Source organism: Python bivittatus, unplaced genomic scaffold (assembly GCF_059951505.1).
Source record: "Python bivittatus isolate LINGU-HERP-01145 unplaced genomic scaffold, Pbiv_v1 ctg000330_np1212, whole genome shotgun sequence".
Taxonomy (NCBI): domain Eukaryota; kingdom Metazoa; phylum Chordata; class Lepidosauria; order Squamata; family Pythonidae; genus Python; species Python bivittatus.
The window spans coordinates 24,710,562-24,730,656 of record NW_028277058.1 but is presented as its reverse complement, the minus strand read 5'-3'; the positions used below and the strand labels follow the sequence as shown (position 1 = coordinate 24,730,656).

General features: G+C 35.8%; 1 protein-coding gene across 4 annotated transcripts in view; it reads left to right on the top strand.

Moving 5' to 3' along the window:
* Positions 1-20,095, top strand: part of PPP1R12A (protein phosphatase 1 regulatory subunit 12A) — a 136,317-nt gene that overhangs the window by 26,361 nt on the left and 89,861 nt on the right. For all 4 annotated transcript variants that reach the window (XM_025177186.2, XM_025177189.2, XM_007422267.4 and 1 more), the window contains exon 2: positions 17,220-17,350. In XM_025177186.2, coding sequence (XP_025032954.2) covers positions 17,220-17,350 — 131 coding nt within the window. The remainder of the gene's footprint in view (positions 1-17,219; positions 17,351-20,095) is intronic.

Genomic DNA, 20,095 nt, shown 5'->3' with positions numbered 1-20,095 from the left:
TTTCCCAGAGTTCTCACCACCTGGCCTGAGAATCTTTCAATCAGTTCACCCCCAGCTTTCCCACAATTTCTCAGGGGGCACCTTTGAGAAGTCTCGTCACCTGGCCCATGTCCCACAAACCTCACAAGGGGGACCTTCAGTAGTCCTCTAAATGACTCTACTGGATGGGCAGATTCAATTTTGGCAAGGTGTTGTCTGATATATCCTCATGCTGCACTGTAAAGAGCTTTAAGGTGGTAACTGCTATATAAAGGCATAAATGTTCATTAGTTGCAGCCATTATTGCTGGTAAATTATAATTTATGTCTTAATGAGAAATATGAGTCAGCAAACCATTCTTACAAAATTATGGTTTCTTTGGTATACTTGTTGACAAGCATGTATTTCAGTTTCCCTTTTTCTTCATGGTTTTTACTCTGAGTTGTAAAAAAGTGTTCATAATCATACCTTGTATCACCTTTCAGTTGCTATAAAATTGTGGCTCATAAATATTATTTTCTTGGAGTTATAGTTGATGCTTTAAATACCCATCATCTGAAAGAAAGAAGACAGTGGCAAACCACTTCCATATTGCTGCCAAGAGAACTTCAAATAGTCACCACGGATTCAGCTTTTATCATCTGAAAGAACATAAATGTTCAAGGAAGTTAGATGCAATAGAATAATAAAATACAGTGGGGCAAAAAAGTATTTAGTCAGCCACCAATTGTGCAAGTTCTCCCACTTAAAAAGATGAGAGAGGCCTGTAATTTTCATCATAGGTATACCTCAACTATGAGAGACAAAATGGGGGGGGGGGAAATCCAGAAAATCACATTGTCTGATTTTTAAAGAATTTATTTGCAAATCATGGTGGAAAATAAGTATTTGGTCAATATCAAAAGTTCATCTCAATACTTTGTTATATATCCTTTGTTGGCAATGACAGAGGTCAAACGTTTTCTGTAAGTCTTCACAAGGTTTTCACACACTGTTGCTGGTATTTTGGCCCATTCCTCCATGCAGATCTCCTCTAGAGCAGTGATGTTCTGGGGCTGTCGCTGGGCAACACAGACTTTCAACTCCCTCCAAAGGTTTTCCATGGGGTTGAGATCTGGAGACTGGCTAGGCCACTCCAGGACCTTGAAATGCTTCTTACGAAGCCACTCCTTCGTTGCCTGGGCGGTGTGTTTGGGATCATTGTCATGCTGAAAGACCCAGCCACATTTCATCTTCAATGCCCTTGCTGATGGAAGGAGGTGTTCACTCAAAATCTCACGATACATGGCCCCATTCATTCTTTCCTTTACACGGATCAGTCATCCTGGTCCCTTTGCAGAAAAACAGCCCCAAAGCATGATGTTTCCACCCCCATGCTTCACAGTAGGTATGGTGTTCTTTGGATGCAACTCAGCATTCTCTCTCCTCCAAACACAACAAGTTGAGTTTAGACCAAAACATTCTACTTTGGTTTCATCTGACCATATGACATTCTCCCAATCCTCTTCCAGATCATCCAAATGCTCTCTAGCAAACTTCAGATGGGCCCGGACATGTACTGGCTTAAGCAGGGGGACACATCTGGCACTGCAGGATTTGAGTCCCAGGCGGCATAGTGTGTTACTGATGGTAGCCTTTGTTACTTTGGTCCCAGCTCTCTGCAGGTCATTCACTAGGTCCCCCCATGTGGTTCTGGGATTTTTGCTCACCATTCTTGTGATCATTTTGACCCCATGGGGTGAGATCTTGCATGGAGCCCCAGATTGAGGGAGATTATCAGTGGTCTTGTATGTCTTCCATTTTCTAATTATTGCTCCCACAGTTGAGTTCTTCACACCAAGCTGCTTGTCTATTGCAGATTCAGTCTTCCCAGCCTGGTGCAGGTCTATAATTTTGTTTCTGGGAGTTTGGAGTGTGACTGTTTGAGGTTGTGGACAGGTGTCTTTTATACTGATAACAAGGTCAAACAGGTGCCATTACTACAGGTAACGAGTGGAGGACAGAGGAGTCTCTTAAAGAAGTAGTTACAGGTCTGTGAGAGCCAGACATCTTGCTTGTTTGTAGGTGACCAAATACTTATTTTCCACCATGATTTGCAAATAAATTCTTTAAAAATCAGACAAGGTGATTTTCTGGATTTTTTTTCTCATTTTGTCTTTCATAGTTGAGGTATACCTATGATGAAAATTACAGGCCTCTCTCATCTTTTTAAGTGGGAGAACTTGCACAATTGGTGGCTGACTAAATACTTTTTTGCCCCACTGTATAGACTGCAAGAAAGAATGATTTTTGTAAACTGTAAGTGAAAACAGGAGTGCAACCCTGTAAAGAAAACAGCTTTGATTAGTGCAGAGTTATAACCTCCTTTACTTTTGTAGCCCCTTTTTAAAGTTATGGAATGGCAAAGCTGTTATTTAAGAAAAGATTCTAAATAAAAAGCTGCTCTAACTGCCATTCCTTGTTATGATAAACCTTAAGTTACCTGATTATTGATGATTTGCCATCAAGTTGTTATCAAGTCCTAGTGACCTCATAGATAGATTGTTCTTCATGACGATCTGTCCCTAACCTGATCTTTCAGGTCTTCCAGCAGTGCACTCATTGTCACTATAACTGAGTCCATCCACCTTGCTGCTGGCTATCTCCTCTTTCCTTCCACCTTTCCCAGCATTAGAGCCTTCTCCAGAGAGCTAGTTCTTTGCATAATGCATCCAAAGTAGGATAATTTGAGCCTCGTCATTTGTGCCTCTAGTAAGAATTCTAAGTTGATTTGTTTGATCATCCATTATTTTGTTTTCTGTGCTGTCTGTGGTATTCTCAGGAGTCTTCTCCAACAAATTCAAAACGTCAGTACTTTTCCTGTCCTGCTTCTTCAAAGTTCAACTTAAGCTTTCATAGAGGGTCACAGGGAATACCATGGTATACATGATTCTGATCTTTGTAGATATAGACAGATCATGGCATTTGAATATCTTTTCCAAGGCCTTCATGGCTACTCTGCCAAGTGCTAATCTGCGGCATATTTCTTGACTGGTTGTTCCTTTACTGTTGATGGTTGATCCTGAAAGGCAGAAGCTATCCACCACTTCAATATCTTCATTATCAATTCTAAGACTGGTTGTTCTGCTTGTTGTCATTAGTTTGGTCATCTTTATATTTAATTTTAGTCATATTTTTCCACTGTGCTCCTTCATTTTTGTTACTAGAGCTTGTAGATCCTTTGCATTTTCGGCTATCAGGGTAATGTCATCAGCATAGCACAGGTTATTAATGCTTCTTCCTCCAGTTTTAAAACCACGCTCATCTTCCAATCCTACCCTCCCCTCCCCTCCCTATCCTACCCTACCCTTTAATATATATTTAGCATATAGGTTGAATAAATAAGAGGAGAGTATACAGCCTTTTCACACTCTTCTGCCAACCTGGAGCCTGTCAGTTTCACCATGTTCTGTCCATACTGTGGCTTCCTGACTTGTATATAAGTTTCTCAGGTGGACAGTGAGATGTTCTGGGATTCCCTTTTCTCTGAATTTGTTCCACAGCTTGACATGGTCAACACAATCTAAGACTTTTCTGTAATCAATGAAGTACATAGTGATTTCTTTTTGTTTTTCTTTGACTTTCTCAATTTTCCAGCATGCATCAGCAATAATGTCTCATGTTCCTTGGCCTTTTCTAAAGCTATCTTGAACATCTGGCATCTCTTTTTCCATGCAGGGCTCTAATCTGCATTATATGATCCTAAGCATTATTTTGCTAACATGTGAATTTAAGGTTTCTGGTTACCTATTGGAGTATTTTTCTCCTGTTGCTCCTGCTTGACCAGTCTGAAAGAAAGTCTGAAAGAGTTGGTGTGCTTCAGGTCTTAGCCGTGAAGCACTGTCAACTGGAGGGACCTAGGAAATCCACCTTCCCTGTAGTTGTGATTGCTGTGTGGAACAGCATCCCCTTGAGGTTCATATGACCTTGTCCCTTTGGAGTTTTCATAAAGATGTGAAAATTTGGCTTTTCCAGCAAGCTCTGGGGTTGGGTGTTATGATTTATTCCCTAGTAGTTACTTTTTATTGTTAAAATCTTTTTTCAGCTGATTTCCCTCTCCAGTGTATATATTTTGATCATTTTTATTACTTTTATATGGTAGTTTTAACTCTAAAGTACAGGTTGCCTAGAGTGATCTCAGCATTTGAGGTGGCAAATAAAGAAAAATATTCTGTCTGAAAGAGTGTAGACTTTATATCTGAAAATATCTCTCATTCTCACCTTTTCATTATTCATAGTATTTAATGTTCTTTCCATTATTCATGTCATTTAATACAATATACAGTAGTGTAAAATCAGACACTAACATTTAAATAAAGTAAGTTTTACAGGTGATGAAAAATAAAATACTGCTCTGTCATCTGACATCAGCAACGTAGCTCATCTTTTATGATGGTAAAGTAGTTGAGATGCCATTGCCTTTCCCTTGCCTGGTCAATAATTTCAAATGAAATTCATAATAGACTTTTTAATGCTTGTCTTGTATAGTATTGAAATAAGTTTTTTAAAGTGGTGAAATTCAGGGTTTTAAAGGAAGAGTGTGCAGTCACTGAACAAGAACTCTAAGATACTTGATTTTGAGTTGCTTAACATGTGTTACATTAACAAATTGAAAATCTGACATCAATCTTGTTGCAAGTAATTATTTGTTTTTTGAACATCAATCCAGTCATAAATAAATAAATCATTTATTTTAAATGAATAAGGGCATAAATGAAGCAATTTATATAAATTTATATGAAAATAAGTAATGAATCAATTGTTAAAGATACTTCATGCATTTGAATTCTAAATTCTAATATATGCAGTATTAATTAAATAAATTTTCTGAACAATCCTTTAGCATACACTTTCAAATGTGTGCAAGTTATTTAAAAACTCAGCTAGGCTTGCTTAATAAAATTAAGCAAGCTGTAAGCAACCAATTAAAAAAAAAAAAGTCTAGCGTGCTGACTTATCTAGCCAACAGTCTTTACCTTCTGCGATGCTACCTTTCCTGGAAGGGTGTTCCAAGGTTGAAATAGTGATGAAACTGAATATTATAAAGCTAAAATAATTTATTCTTCTTCTTAGATAATGTCCAGTACTTTAAATCCTGCTTAGAAATGGATTTGCATCCAGCACAATTGCTCTGTATCTAGTGAGATATTATATCTACACCTGTCCTAATTAGTAAACATAGAGTGCTATATTTCTAATTGAAGCTTTTGAAAAGTGTTGATCTTGTTTTTTCTTGTTTATGTTAAAGACATAAAATGATAACATCTCCAAGTCAAGTTCAACTCCTGATGACTTCTTGGACATATCCATTTAGGTTTTTTGGCAGCAATGTGCAAGTGGTTTTTCATTGCCACCTATATAGTTTCACTATAGCAAGTATTGAGTAAACAACTTTAGAGATAAATAAGAGACATTTAAGGCTGAATCGTATTATAGAAGTCTATCTAAATCCTGATAAATATTTGATATTCAAGATTTGTGAATAAGCATGTTCTTTAATAAGCTCATCAAGTAAACTTTCTGGCTAGTTAATAGGAATGTTCATTTTAGCCAACCTTACATGTGAGTTTGGTTTATATACTGGAAGAACAGTTCCCAGCTGTTTCTTATTTTTAAAGTAAATAAGGTATAGAGATTATTTGGAAAGAATTATTGAGTAGATTTGCAGTGAGGTATTGTTAGAAAGTGAATACTGTACCATTGAAAGCACTGTACAAAATTAAAAATGATGTTTGACAGGCAAAAGTAATTCTAAACATATAAAAATAGATATTTTCTATTTTGTAATTAACCCCCTTTAAGAAACTTCTATTTTGCATACCCCAAGCATGATAAATATGATTTTACATAGTAATTCATGAAATAATATATGAGAATCTCTAATAGGAATAGCAGCTAAAGAGATGAAACCATGTCCTGGGAAACTGTTTCTTCTGAGTTAAGTAACTTTGTAATACATACATGGTTTTTTGTTAACTGGCAATATAGTCTGTAGAGCAAGATGGATATCAATAAACAGATAAATCAACCTAATAACTGGTTTCAAATGATAGCAACCTTATATATGAATCGGTAAAATTGTTCAGGAAAATAGTCTTAAGTATAATGATACTTTAATATAGTAAAAAGAAGAAACACCTTTAATTTGCTCTGTTAACTTATTTTGGGCAGCATACTATTATATTTGGTAAGTTATTTTTAACTAACCATATTATAATGGTTGTGTATGACCTAAAATGAAAAGAACAAGATGATTACAAAAATTATGGGTGAGTAGTCCCTTTTTTGCAGGCTTCAGAATTCTCTGTTACCTTAGTACCTGAAAATCAGCACATGGTTTTGCCATCATTTTTCAGTGGGGGAAACTATGAGTACTGCAGTGTCAGATTTAAAATAAGTTTAACATAGTTTAACAAATAAAACAATACAACAAAGTCCCTGCCCTGGAAATACCAAGGAAAAGTAGGTGAGCTTGGCTCTAGCCATGTATGTGACGCAGCCCTTGGTCATTTTGCATTATCATCTTGCTCAGTGTAGTTTCACCCCCTGAAACAATGTTAAGTAAGACCCCTGATCACCAAAATATCGCTAAACCTGCACTGAATGATGAACTGTGACATTAGGGAAAGACATTTACTACAAATAACATATTTATGTAAGCTGAAAGAAACAAAATAACAGCTTGATTTTATATGAGTTGGAAGTAAATTCTATGATTCAGCAGTGTCCACTCTTGCATTATGCATAGAACTTCATACTTACTATATAAAACATGTCCTATTTAAATAACTATAGTTTCAATATCTGTTCTGTTTAGTAAACCATAAAAATAGAAATCTGGTAAACAGTTTCATTTTTTCCACATATAAGCTGAGGAATCTTCTCTTTATTGCTGGCCTTAATATGTTTTAGAAAATTCATAACATAAAAGTTCTACCTGAAATCCTGCTTAAGAGATACAAAATAATTGTATATTTTCTTGTTTTAAAATTCTGCTACAGAAAAAGTAGCAACTTTTTAAAAAGACTGTCATTGATCTAAATAAATTCACTGATGGAGCTGAAAGCAGTTTTGCTGAAGTAATATTCATTATATTCTCTTTTGTATCTTTGTCAGCTACCCATCAGCATCTAGAGTTATTAAGAATTACTAATTGGTCTGGTACTACCTTCTGACAAGTCAAATTCTAAAAGCATAAAATGAGAGTAGGGACATCTCTCTGTGCCTTTAAAAAGTCTTGCTGACAGCATTCATTTTTAACTTTTTAATTTCATTGTAAAAAAGCTTTGGTAGTAGAATAAGGCTATGTACTGCTTCAGAGCATGTGTGTGAAAATGAAACATCCGTCTACAGCTCTTTAACCCAATGGGTCTTTTCCTAGGATTGCACTCCTGAGAACAGCTATTTGACCCCTGTAAACAGTGTAGCTTTTAGGACTAGACTCTAGCAGGCAGCCTTCTTTCTTTGAATATTTCTGCGCTTATGTGGCCCTAACAAGTAAAGATGGCACATGGCGAAAACTTAGTCCTTTGCTTTGAAATATTTATAGCTGCAGGAAAGGAGAAATAAGAGAGAAATCATATTGTCTATGCCTAGTAATGGAGAAAAACTTGTAAATAGCTGTGGAGAAGCTGGGGGAGGGCAGAGGATGAACCTGAGGGGAAGAATAAGAAATATAGAAGAATGTCAATACACTGAGAGTGACAATGCTATGGGAAAAGAAAGCAGAGAAACCTAGAGGTGGATGAGCGAATTTAATGTAGAAAGATAAAGTGGAGAGACTTCAGTTATAAACAAAAAGGTTGTAGTGAACAAGATGAAAACATATGGAAACCTGAAAGAAGGGATAGGTCTGCATGCTCTTGATGTGAGATGAATATTTATGGTACTATGTGTAAAAATGTTTTGTTGAGGGAAGTAACTGGATTTATGTGCTCAGAGTGTGAAGCAACAGGATTTTAACTATTGGAGGAGAGGTAATATGTTTGTGAAAATGATTCTGAACAAGAAAGAAAACTGAGTTCAAAGAATCAGTTTGATTTGTGGGTTTTAATCCCCCTTTGCCTTACATTCATGTTTCTGGCTTCTAGGCTTTTAGCATAATAATACTTGTTTGCACTAGTCATGCCCATCATGGCAGTTTTTATAAATGGCTGCCATTTTGTGATAGCATTTATATTTTCTCACATGGTGCCCCTGACCCAGAAAACCTAAAACATTTTAAAAAGATTTAGAAGTTCTAGAGATAGAATGTGAAATAAACTGGATGGACAGATATTATAAAATCCATAGTTCTGGATCCAAGTAGGTGGATTCATGTGTTGATATTGCTGAATCCTCCTGTGTTACATTATGTACCATTGCATCTGACAACATTCAGCAGCCTATCTTTTAGGACTGAAAAGTTAAATGCCCATATTTCCTGGTTCATGCACAGTATTCTGGGTGAAACTAGTGGAATCTTGCATATAATTTCTGACTCCTGGCTTATTTTTAGGAGTCTTACACTGTTCAGTGTGTTTTACCATTTGCATGGAGTCGCTTTGAGAAAAAAATTAACTGAAAGTCTAAGAAGACATGGACAGCAGGTTGAGATTCCATACTATGTAGGGTATATGCAACCACAACTTTGCTATTTGATATATAAAACTATCTGTATAGAGCTGCCACAATTACCCTACTAGTGTGGAATCTAAAACTTGTACACTATCAAATGTAGCAAGAAGTGGGGTAACATTCTGTAAAGCTTCTATGACAATTAACTGCTTACTATAGAAGAAGAACAATACTCTTTGTCATCTTTGCTGCAAAAGGCTAACACAACTAAGCTGCTTGAAGTGAAAAAAATAAAAGATTTTCATTGCACCTAATGGAAATAGATTGTAGTTCATAGAATTATATGCCATAAATAAAAACTGGGTGCAACCTTGGAGGTGTATTTCATTTTGATAGAAGCCTTGATCTCAGTGCCTTTTGAGGCTGTTCCACAAAATGTCAAAGTGTCTGATACTTGCCAAAGGTGTAACCAAACATATTCAAGCAACTATTTTAAAGGCTTTTAATGATCTTTTGCTCATACATTCATGTTTGCAGAAACCAGCAGCACATCCAATGAAGCAGACACTGAAGAGAAGTGGCCCGCATCAGTGCTTGATCTGATGGTGTTGGAGGTGGAGTGCCTCAGTTTTTTGAGTCAAGGCATTATACTGAATTGCTCTTTCAATCCAACTGCAGGGGCTCCAGAAAGAGAAATGATACTGTACTGTACAGGCTTAATATGTGTGTCATTTGTTAAAGTGACATGAGACTTATTTTTGTTATGATTATGTTTAGTAAGAGTGGATTCTAAAGTTCAAGGCAGTCATTAATATTTTTCAGAATAAGTATCATTTTACTCATTGTTTTTTGTTTCACAATTTTTGAACATTATATAATGGGCTCACACTGTTTCTCTCTTTACTATTGCAACTTTAAAATTTCCTGCCTCAAACTTCTGAGACAGTCAGTCAGTGATGGACAATTTTCCCTCTCTTTCTTTATGTTCCCATTCACTTCTGGTAGGGATAATATGTTAGGAAATGCATCTCATGTCAGTAGTGAGTAGGTTGAGACAAGTGGTAGGTGGGATCACTATTTTTAAAATATTTTATTTATTATAAAATAAAATATTATTTAAAATGATATTTAAAATCCTCCTTTCTCTTTCCTAAACACTAGGTGCCAAGGAAGAGATAGGTTTTATCAGAAGTCTGAATTGAATGCTTGTAATAGGGTTTTGAAATTAAGCTGATAACCTTGTATGGCTTAGGGCCACAGGTTCCCAGTCCTTTGCATTAAATGGATTAGTTCTATTTCCCTTTTCTCTGTGAACCTCTCTTTCATACCTATTATCCTTACTGTAGAAAGCTTTAAATTAACATAATTCTACATCAGTGTAGGAACACAAAATATGACACAACTGCTACTGCTGTTACATGAAACAGGATCTTCTCCTAGTTTCAATCTAACAAGTATAATGTTCCATAACCATCTTTGATCATTTCAAATTATTCTTTAAATTGGAAATTTTTAAATTATGTTACCATTTTCATAGTGTACATTTTTCTGCTAACGTGGACACTTGAGACTCAGATTTAGAAGCTCATTTAGTTTTAGCAAATATATAGTTAAAGTATTTGAGCGTTTTACATGGGAATCCCAGAGCCTTATATGGTCAACTTAGTTTGTGCTGCAGTGAACTGAAGGCGCCCATCCAAAGTGGGAGAAATTCCAATTGTCTTTAACCATCTAATATCCATTTTTTGATCTCCTGCATTAGAACTGCAGCTAACATTCTAGAATTTAAAATGTAGGCATGTAGTTATGTAGAAGAATATTGTAATTTCAGATAACTATTACTACTCCATAATACTGTTGTAGTAACACAGCTTCTGCACAGTACCAAGATTTGGAAAATAACATCAATTTGCATGGAGATTTTTAATATAATTAACTCTTAACTCCAAACATTCTGATTTTGGCCTGTCAGTGGCAGAGAGTACAAACTGAATGACCATTTATGTTTATATGGAACTAAGTCATTGTTTTGTTGGAAAGTTGAATTGCAGTGAGCCTAGTGAAGTATTACACTCCTGCAATCCCATTCTTCTCCCCTTCTTCAGGATTTCCTTCTTTAGTTTCATATTCAAAGTATTTCAGGGTTTAACAATGATTGATTAAACAAATCAGGCTGTCAACACATTATTTGATGTTGGTTTTATTTAGAAATTGACTAAGATTTGCTTTATATCAGGGTTCTAGTTTGAAATGTAATACAATGTAAGCTGAGATTTGTCTTCCTTGAAAAAATTAGTATATTACTTAGGTATAGATATAAGGCAATCTGGTAAAGATAAATACATATGTACTAGAGGGCAAATTGTACACTGTTACTATTATGGTTGGTCGCACAGTCAGCCAGATGCTTAGACTGGATTTGGCATTTTTGTCTACCTATCAAGTTCTTCCCGAGGACCTGGGATAGGAAGGACTTAATAAGTGGACAAAAATGCCAAATCCAGTCTAAACATCTGGCTGACTATGCAACCAACCATAATAGCAATAATACACAATTTGCCCTCTAGTTGTATTATTACATTATTATTATCGTTAGTCACACAGTCAGCCAAATGTTTAGAATGGATTTGGCATTTTTATCCACCTATCAAGTCCTTCACAAGGACCTGGGATAGGCAGATGTTGCTGTTTGATGGTGTTAAAGGTATCATCACAGAACATAAGCTGTTCCAAGTAAAGCTGCCTTTTGCAATTGACTGATGGTGATTTTGTTAGTGCTGATGGTGTTCAAGTGGTGCCCCAGATGTTTTGGGATTGCACCCAAGGTGCCTATTACTATTGGTAATTTCTTTGCTTTCTTTTGCCACAGTTATTCTATTTCTCTTTTTAGGTCTTTGTATTTTGTGATTTTCTCCAGTTCTTTCTCTTCTCTTCTGCTCTCTCCAGGTATTGCAGTGTCTACTATCCAGACTTTTTTGTCTTTCTTATCAACAGTTGTTAAGTCTGGGGTGTTATGTGGCAGGTGCTTGTCTGTTTGAATTCTAAAGTCCGAGAGCACTTTAGCTTCTTCATTTTCTATTACTTTGTTTTGTGGTCCCACCATTTCTTGCTTGCAGGCAAATAGTATTTCTTGCAGATATTCCAGTGCACCATTTCGCTCTTTTTTCATGCCATTGTTTGTAGTCAGTCTCTGTGATCTTCCTGCAACAGCTAACTAGGTGGTCCACTGTTTCTTCATCTTCTTTGCAGAGGTGGCATTTGCTGTCTGTTGATGTCTTCTCAATTCTGGCTTTGTATGCATTTGTTCTTAAGGCTTGGTCTTGTGCAGCCAGAATTAGCCTCTCTCTCTCTCTTTCTTCAACTTTCTGCTCTTAGCCATTGCCAGATCTTGTTATTTTCTGCTTTGCCTGCTAGTTTTTTTTTTGTGTATTGGCCATGTAACACTTTTACTTGCCATGTCTCTTTTCTAGTCTTCATTTCATCTTGTAGGCCAGTGTGGCCTCTTCAGTATTCAGTAAACCTTCACGGTGTACTAGCTTCAATACATCTTTTTTTGCTTTCTTTCAGATATTCTTCCAATGCCCTTTTTTCTTCTTCAACTGTCTGGTGTACTTGCAACCACTCCCACCTATGCTCCTCGGTAAATAGAGTCTGTCAACGTCACTGTGTGGATGAAGGGCATGATACATTGTCATTATTTTTCTAGTCTTCCTATTCAGGGCTTCTAGTTCTGCTTGAGTCCAGTCCACTATTCCAGCTGTGTATCTAATGACTGGAATTGCCCAAGTGTTAATCACCTTGATGGTATTTCCACCACTGAGTTTGGACTTTAAGATCTTCTTCACTCTTCTGATGTATTCACTCCTAACCTTCTTCTTGACTTCAGTGTACTTGATGTTGTCAGTCTGAAGGATGCCCAGGTATTTGTAGTGATCTTCTTCATCTTCTTCATCCAGACTCTTGATGCTATTTCCATTGGGCATCTTGATTCCTTCAGTTTTCACTATTTTTCCCCTGTTGATGGTAAGGGTGGCACATTTGTCCAGCCCAAATGCCATTGCAATATCTTTGCTGTATGTTCGGACAGTGTTGAGCAGTGATTCCATTTCAGATGGTGTTTTTCGATACAGCTTCCATACAAGGAGGTGGGATAGGCTGGAAATGTTTTTGATGTTTGACAGCCATAGCCTTACTTGTTCAGTATGATTGTCAGAGAAGTCAGTGCAGTGACAAACAGTAGTGGTGATAGTCAGTCTCCTTGAAAGATTTCTGTCTTGATGTTAACCTCTCCCAGTCTGTCATTATTGACCAGCAACTGCGTCTTCCATTGTGCCATTGATCTTCGCACAAACTTTCTGATGTTTCTATTGATTCCTGTTATTTCTAGGCTCCTGATTATCTAGTCATGTGGCAGGGAGTTGAATGCCACCTTGTAATCAATCCAAGCTACCTTCAAGTTGGTCTTCCTTCTCTTACAGTTTTCCAAAATCATCTTGACAATTAGGAACTGATCTTTTGTCAGTTGGCTGTTTGGGTGGTTTCCTTTCTGCTCAGATGGAGAGAGCTTGTTTTGAACTAGATGCTGTTGGACTGCATCAGCTGCCACACCAGTTAGCAATTTGAAAATTGTTGGTAAGCAGGTAATTGGCCTATAGTTGCCTGGTGCTGTCCCTTTTGTTGGATCATTCTCAGGTAGGTTTTGCCAGATGTTAACCAACTGTCAATTTCACCTCTTTGCAGTATGTTGTTACACTGCTTGGCAATGAGTGGCACAGACCAGTCAAATGTTTCAACCAAAAATTATGCAGTTCATCTTCACCTGGCGCTGGCCAATTCTTGATCTTCCTTGCCCTTTTGTCCACCATTTCTGTTGTTATTACAAGTTCTTTCATTTCAGGTTCTTTTTTTCCCCTTCTTCACCTCCTTTATCCAAACTGCATTCTTATTGTATTTTTTTGGGTTGTCCCATAGCTGCGCCCAGAACTGCACTGTTTCTTCTTTGTCAGGTGTTGGCTGGTTCATTGCAATCTGTCTATTGATGGTTTTGTAGAAACGTTTCTGATTCAACTGAAATTGGAGATTCTGCCTGTAGTGTGCAATTCGAGCTTCGTATCAGCTGATTTTTTGGGCTATGGCTGTTATTTGTTGCTTTATTATTTCCAGTGTTTCTTTGATCTTCCTTGTTTCTAGGTGATATTTCTTGATCAGGTATTCTTTGGTCTACTTGTTCTTTACCTTCTTTTCTTTCATCTGTTCTAGCTTGCTTGCATCTGATCAAGTTCTAGCATGCTGAACATATTTTCCAACCTGATCTTCCATTTTGGTGGTGCACTGTTTGGCTTTTTTTCTTGTTTGTTGATTTTGCATCCGAGGTATTCAGTTATAACTGCAGCCATGGTGTACATTGTCTTGTTTCTTGCAGCTGGTGTTTATATTTGATATTACATTATTGGAATCTTTTAATACTTGTGCTACCTGTTACTTTGTAACAAGCTTTAATGCAGGCAACCTTATGGTTGTCTCTTTGTGCTGTTCTAGATGCTAGGTTATTCTTTGTTTCAGTTCCTCTTGTTTTTTTAGTTAGAGAGCTTTGTTCTTTCTGAGGAGAAGGCAGAAGAGAGGATGCCTGGTTTGGGAATGAAAATGATTCAGTAGCTATGCTGGCTTCCTCTACTACTGACTCCCCCTGGATTGTTTCTACTGTCTGAGCTACTTCTGGCAAGGCTTCGATTTCTTTGCCCTGGGTAGACCTTTGCAGTTCTTCCAATTCTACTTCTGTGAATACTTTATTTCATATTATAAATTGACATTGATCTGCTAGCCTCTGTTCTGTTATTTCTGATTCTGGATGATGTTCTTTCCAGAACTGGTGCATTCTTTTCAGATATCCTCTTCTCGTTGGACTTGATTTGTAATAGCAGATCATTATTTCTTTGTTTTAGTCTTTTTATGTTTGCGATGGGTAAACGATTTTTCTTCTAGTAGTCCTGCAGCTGCTGGCCCTGGTTGCTCAGCCAACAGTCCTGAAGCCCACTTGTCTCCAGATGTCCAGGAACTGGTGAGGTCCTTGTTGGCTCAGCAATGACCAATCGAGTATAGGTTTCTGTAAATTGCGTCTCGCCATATTGTTGATGGGAGACACACTCTTCATCTGGCTCCACTGAAGAGACCTGTCCAGTATGGTTGAGCCTCTGGCATAGCTCTCATCTTCCTCAGAGCACACAAGCCCCACAGCCACATCAAGATAGTGCCTCACTACATCATCATCATCATCATCATCATCATTTTGGTTGTTCGCACACTCAGCCAGATGTTTAGTTTGGATTTGGCATTTTTATCCACCTATTGAGTCCTTCCCTGGGATAGGCAGATGTTGTTTGATGGTGATTATTATTATTATTATTATTATTATTATTATTATTATTATTTTAGTATTACTATTATTAATTTATAAGCTAATTACAAAAGTAACTCAAGGCAATGTACAAAAGACGCAATATAAAACAACAATAATGAAACTAGCAAACTGACCAATTTCTGCGAAACATTTTCAACCAGTTAGAGATTTTTTTTTTTTTTTTAAAGATGTGATCTCTTGATTTTTTGGGAAGCACTTTAAAAATAAGTTATTAGTATTTTTTAGCTAGGAATTTTAATTGTACATAGAGTATCCTGATGCCTAGGCTTAATTTGAACATCATGCAAAGTGGTGTTCGTGATGTGATATGAGTTGAATTACTTCATGGTTTTCACTATCTAACAAACCAGAAAGTTGTTTCTGAAAGGAGGTTTGCATATGTTGGTTTGCAATGTTGGGTATTGTGATTAGCTAAGTTTCTGAGGCTATGATGACGAAAGTATCCTTACAAATTTATAAAGCAAACAAATGTAAAACAAAATTAGGGAAACTGCTCTGAATAATTATTTTGCCACTTGTGTGTTTGGAAATTCAAACTATAGACTCTCAACTATGGTTATTAAAAATTATAGTTTAGTTTGAAACTTGAGATAGATGGTTAAAGGCAAGGAATCTTGTGAGTTAGTTATAACTTAATTTTTAAACTGTAGCTTAATGATTTCAACCAAACTTGACAATAAACATGAAATAATTATTTATTAAGCAAGTTTATATAGCTGCCCATCTACCAAAAGGATCTCTGAGTGTATAATTGCAAAATTACACATAATAAAATGGATACCTTGTTTTCTAAAGTAGTAGAGAAAACTCTTGAGTTTCTCAGAATAATTTCTCATTTTCCTCGCAAGCAGTTGAGATCACTGTTAGAAGCAATATGTTAATCTGGGGCCATTGATTTAGGTGGTTGTTTGGGGTCCTGAAGGCATTAGGATTAGAAGATAACTGTTTAGCACACAGCATTGTTGGATAGCATTTAAGTTAATGTGTTTTTAAGCTATGTTTTTTGAAGGCATTGATTTTGATAATGTAGGTCTGTTATTTCAAGAATTCCTTTGTGAAGTCTGTGTCTGCCTGCCTGTCTGTCTATCTGTTTCATTGCATAATAGTACAAATGCATAATAGTGAAAATGCCAACAATAGAAGTTGGCAACAGGCAGCCATTGATTATAGAGGCATTGTGTTGGCCATAGTTTGTGTACAGACCCCTAAAATTAAAATTAAATATTTGTGCCAAAATCTCAGGAGGTTGCCAAATTATTATTTTTCTTTTTACAAAAGATCTGAGTAATCAAAATTTGCCAAATCCAGTGAAAGCTGGTGATCTTTTTAGATTTGGGGCAGGTTAAAAAAAAGGATATGAGAGTTGCCAAACACATCTTCTTGATATTCTTTATCTAATAAAGAAAAAAACTGAAATAGAACTTCAGAATTTGCTGAATACATTGGTGCATATGTACAAGGTTTTCAGAGACGACATTTTGAAATTTTAAGAAAAGCCACAATGACATCTTAAGTTGTATTATCTAATTCAAGATAATAAGACGTTTAAGTGTTCTTTTGATTAAATTTAAATATAAGCTCTGAATTATAACCTGAAGGAAGTTGACTTAATACACAGCTGTATCATTTTCCTTGGGTGCCACTAATTTGCTATGATGTCCTGTAGTATGTGTTGTTTTCTCTTACTAAGTGTTGGCTTAAATCTGAACATCTTTCTTTTAAAAACTATCTATGGAATCTGTTTTTTGTCCTTGCAAACTTGTCAAAAAGTGAAGACTATAAAAGGAGAAAAGACATAATGGAATAGACTATTTGAATAAAGCTTATGTCTAGATTTAGATGTTTTAACCTTAATCTCCCATACATGTTACAAAGTAGAGTCATTTTCCAGAATATTTTAAATTTCTAAAATTGCTATTGAGTTAACATAGAAACTACCAGTCAACTACATACATACATACATACATACATACATACATACATACATACATACATATAAAAAAGTGGTAGGTTTCAAACTGAACTGGAATTAGGAAGGCCCTTTTTTTAAGTCAGGACAAATAAAGGAAGTACAGATTAATTCATGCATTGTGCATAAATATGCTATATGTGTAAAGGATTGCTTATTTCACTTCTTTGGTGGCAGACAAAATTTGTTTTCTGTATCGTCAGAGTTGTATTTGGCAAATTGCTTGTACAACTTTAACCATTTTTCCTCTGTTTATAGGCTTGCATAGATGATAACATAGATATGGTGAAATTTCTTGTGGAAAATGGAGCCAACATTAATCAACCTGACAATGAAGGCTGGATACCTCTACATGCGGCTGCTTCCTGTGGATATCTTGATATAGCAGAGTAAGAATGTTTATCTTTATTTGACATAACTTTCTAAATGTCTGGCAGACTTTTAATGCGGCAAATGCTAGTAAGGAGTTAACACACACACACAAAAAAAGACTTCCAGCAATCTATCCCATTATGTAAGGCATGAAAACTGGCCTCTTTATAGCAAGGAAAGGCAGCCTTTCCCTCCTCCCCTGAACATAGAGGGTAAAAAGTATAATTGACATTTTATATGTCTGTGTTTGCAATGAATAACCAGCATGTAACAGTTTTCTATATCTGATTAATTTTGTATTATAGAAATGAATTTTATGCTCTTTATTTCTCTTATATACTAAGAAGGTATTGCTATAAATGTCTTATATGAATGGAATCTAATTGTAACTAGATTTAAAGAAGAAGCTATTAATTGGACAAAGAATGTGGTTTCTGAAGACAGCTTTGCACAAGATTTAAGCTTCTGTGTTGTGTTGTATTGGCTGTGCATATGAGGAAGAATGATGGGCTTGAGAAGTACAGACTTTCTAAGCACCTGGGCCTCATATATTGCATAGAGTAAGCTAAGAACCTGTTTGCCCTTAAAAGGAATTGATCCTAGCTGTGTTCCTTTTCATTCTCTACTGTATGTGTCAGAATACAGTTTGAGCAAGCTTATTTACTAGGATGGCATTTTAGAAATGGAAAGTTGCCATAGGAGACGTTCAGCTGCCATAGGAAAAAAAAAATACTGAAACTTATGGATAAACATATTCTAAATTATTTCTTTTCTCAGTCTCACCTTCAAGTAGGTCAACAATATTTATTTTCATTAAAGCAGTGGGAACTGGGGCTGCTCTAAATTCTTGCTTTGATTTTGGTGATATTCAATTCATGCTGTTTGATATAAGAGAATAAAGCTTTTTACTGGTTTAGTATCATGTTTCAGTTAATGTAAGTATTCTAAACTGTTATTGTAATGGAGTGAATAAATACAATGTTATGATAGTTTCACTTAATTTGGATATGAGTAGAATATTTAGGTCTATTCATTTGGAAATTCCTTCTAGAAATATACCACATGTTCTGTGTTGATGTGAGTCCATAATAATATATGCTGATTCTATTATAATTGGAAATCTGGAGCATAGTTGTGGGGAAAAAGCTGACTTAGGGTTCTTATACAAGTAAATAAGTTCTGTTTACTCTGGGTGGGAAATAAAATATGACACTGATATGTGAACATCTGTTGACAACAGGAATTGCATGGGGAAATCCCATCTCTCTTGAAAGCATTTCTAGAATTGATAAAGAATGGGGAAGCATCTCTTCGGTTTTTCTCCTCTGAAACTTTAAGGATGGAGAATGTGATTAAATCCTATCTATTCCTTATGAATTTGGTATTGAATGGTTACAGTTTTCTCATCACACTCCACAGCTAAGTCTGCATCTGCATTTTGGACAGCACAAGTTTGAAAAACTGCTATTTATTTTGAGGATGCAATCAGTATTGTTAAAGGATAGCAAGGACAAGCAATTTTAAACATGGGTAGGAAGTTTATATGAGGAAAGATACAGGGAGCTCAACTGAGGAATTTTCTCTTAGCTGTCAAACTCAATTAATTTCAGATGGTTACTTATATATTACTTAAATGCCAATTTTAATTAATTTTGAATTGCAATTAGAAAACAAAATATTTTAAAATTAACCATTTGATACTAATTACTGGTTGTTGATTCATATTTGGATACTTTCCCAAAAGGATTCAGATATCTCTCTTTTTTTGACAGTTAAAAAACATATTTGTTACTTTTGAATTTAGAAATATTGTTTGGAAAAATACAGTACAAACAAAAATAAATACAAAAAAATCAGGATGCCATGAGGTTACATTACCATCTTTGATATTAATTGTACAATCTTCCAATGCTATATAGTCTAGTGGGGACAAAGAAGAATGAAAGAAATTCCTTTGAATCCATTACATTACTGTTTCAAATTTTAGAGATGCGGAAGATAGTTGTTTTCAACGGGATATTTTGACAATTCATAACTAGAGATTTAAAGCATTTTAACATTTCTGGAAACTTTATATCGCCAGTTCAGTGATAAAGGAACTCCATAGATTCCTTCTCTCTTGCATTTCTGTCAGGCTGTAGAAGAGTTCTTTTCATAGGCTTTGAAATGTTAAACTCCTGAGCTTGGATTATTCAGTAGTACATAGTAACTTCTGCTTTTTTTACTAGTTTTATTCAGCTTCAGCTATGCCTGTTACTTTCTAATCACTTTCTTCGAACTGAGCACTGAAATAAATTTCCATAAGCATGCTTTTTATCGGTGTTGGAATTATTCAATGAAGTGGGTAATCCAGGTTCCTTGGCCAGATTCCCAAATTGTAGTTTGCAAGGGTCCTGTTTAGTCTTACTATTCCTTTGCCATTTGATATAAATGAGTGATGTAGTAGGAAAAGACTTTGGATGCCCAGATCAAAAATAGATTCATTCAACTCAAACCTATACTTAGATTATGTCTAAATATATATCATAAGAATTAAAAGGAAGTAGTTGTTTTAGAGAAAGATTAGAAAGGTGGTATATACTCATCAGCACTGGAAATGAAAGGGGACCACATGCTTATTTTGCAGTGTCATGTATTGCTTGAATGTTCACATACACTGAACATTAGCTAAACTTTTTTTGTGCCATAAATATATGTACTAATATACCATGTGGATAAAGTTATTTATGTGGGTGGTATTCAGATTTCATACTGCTAACTAT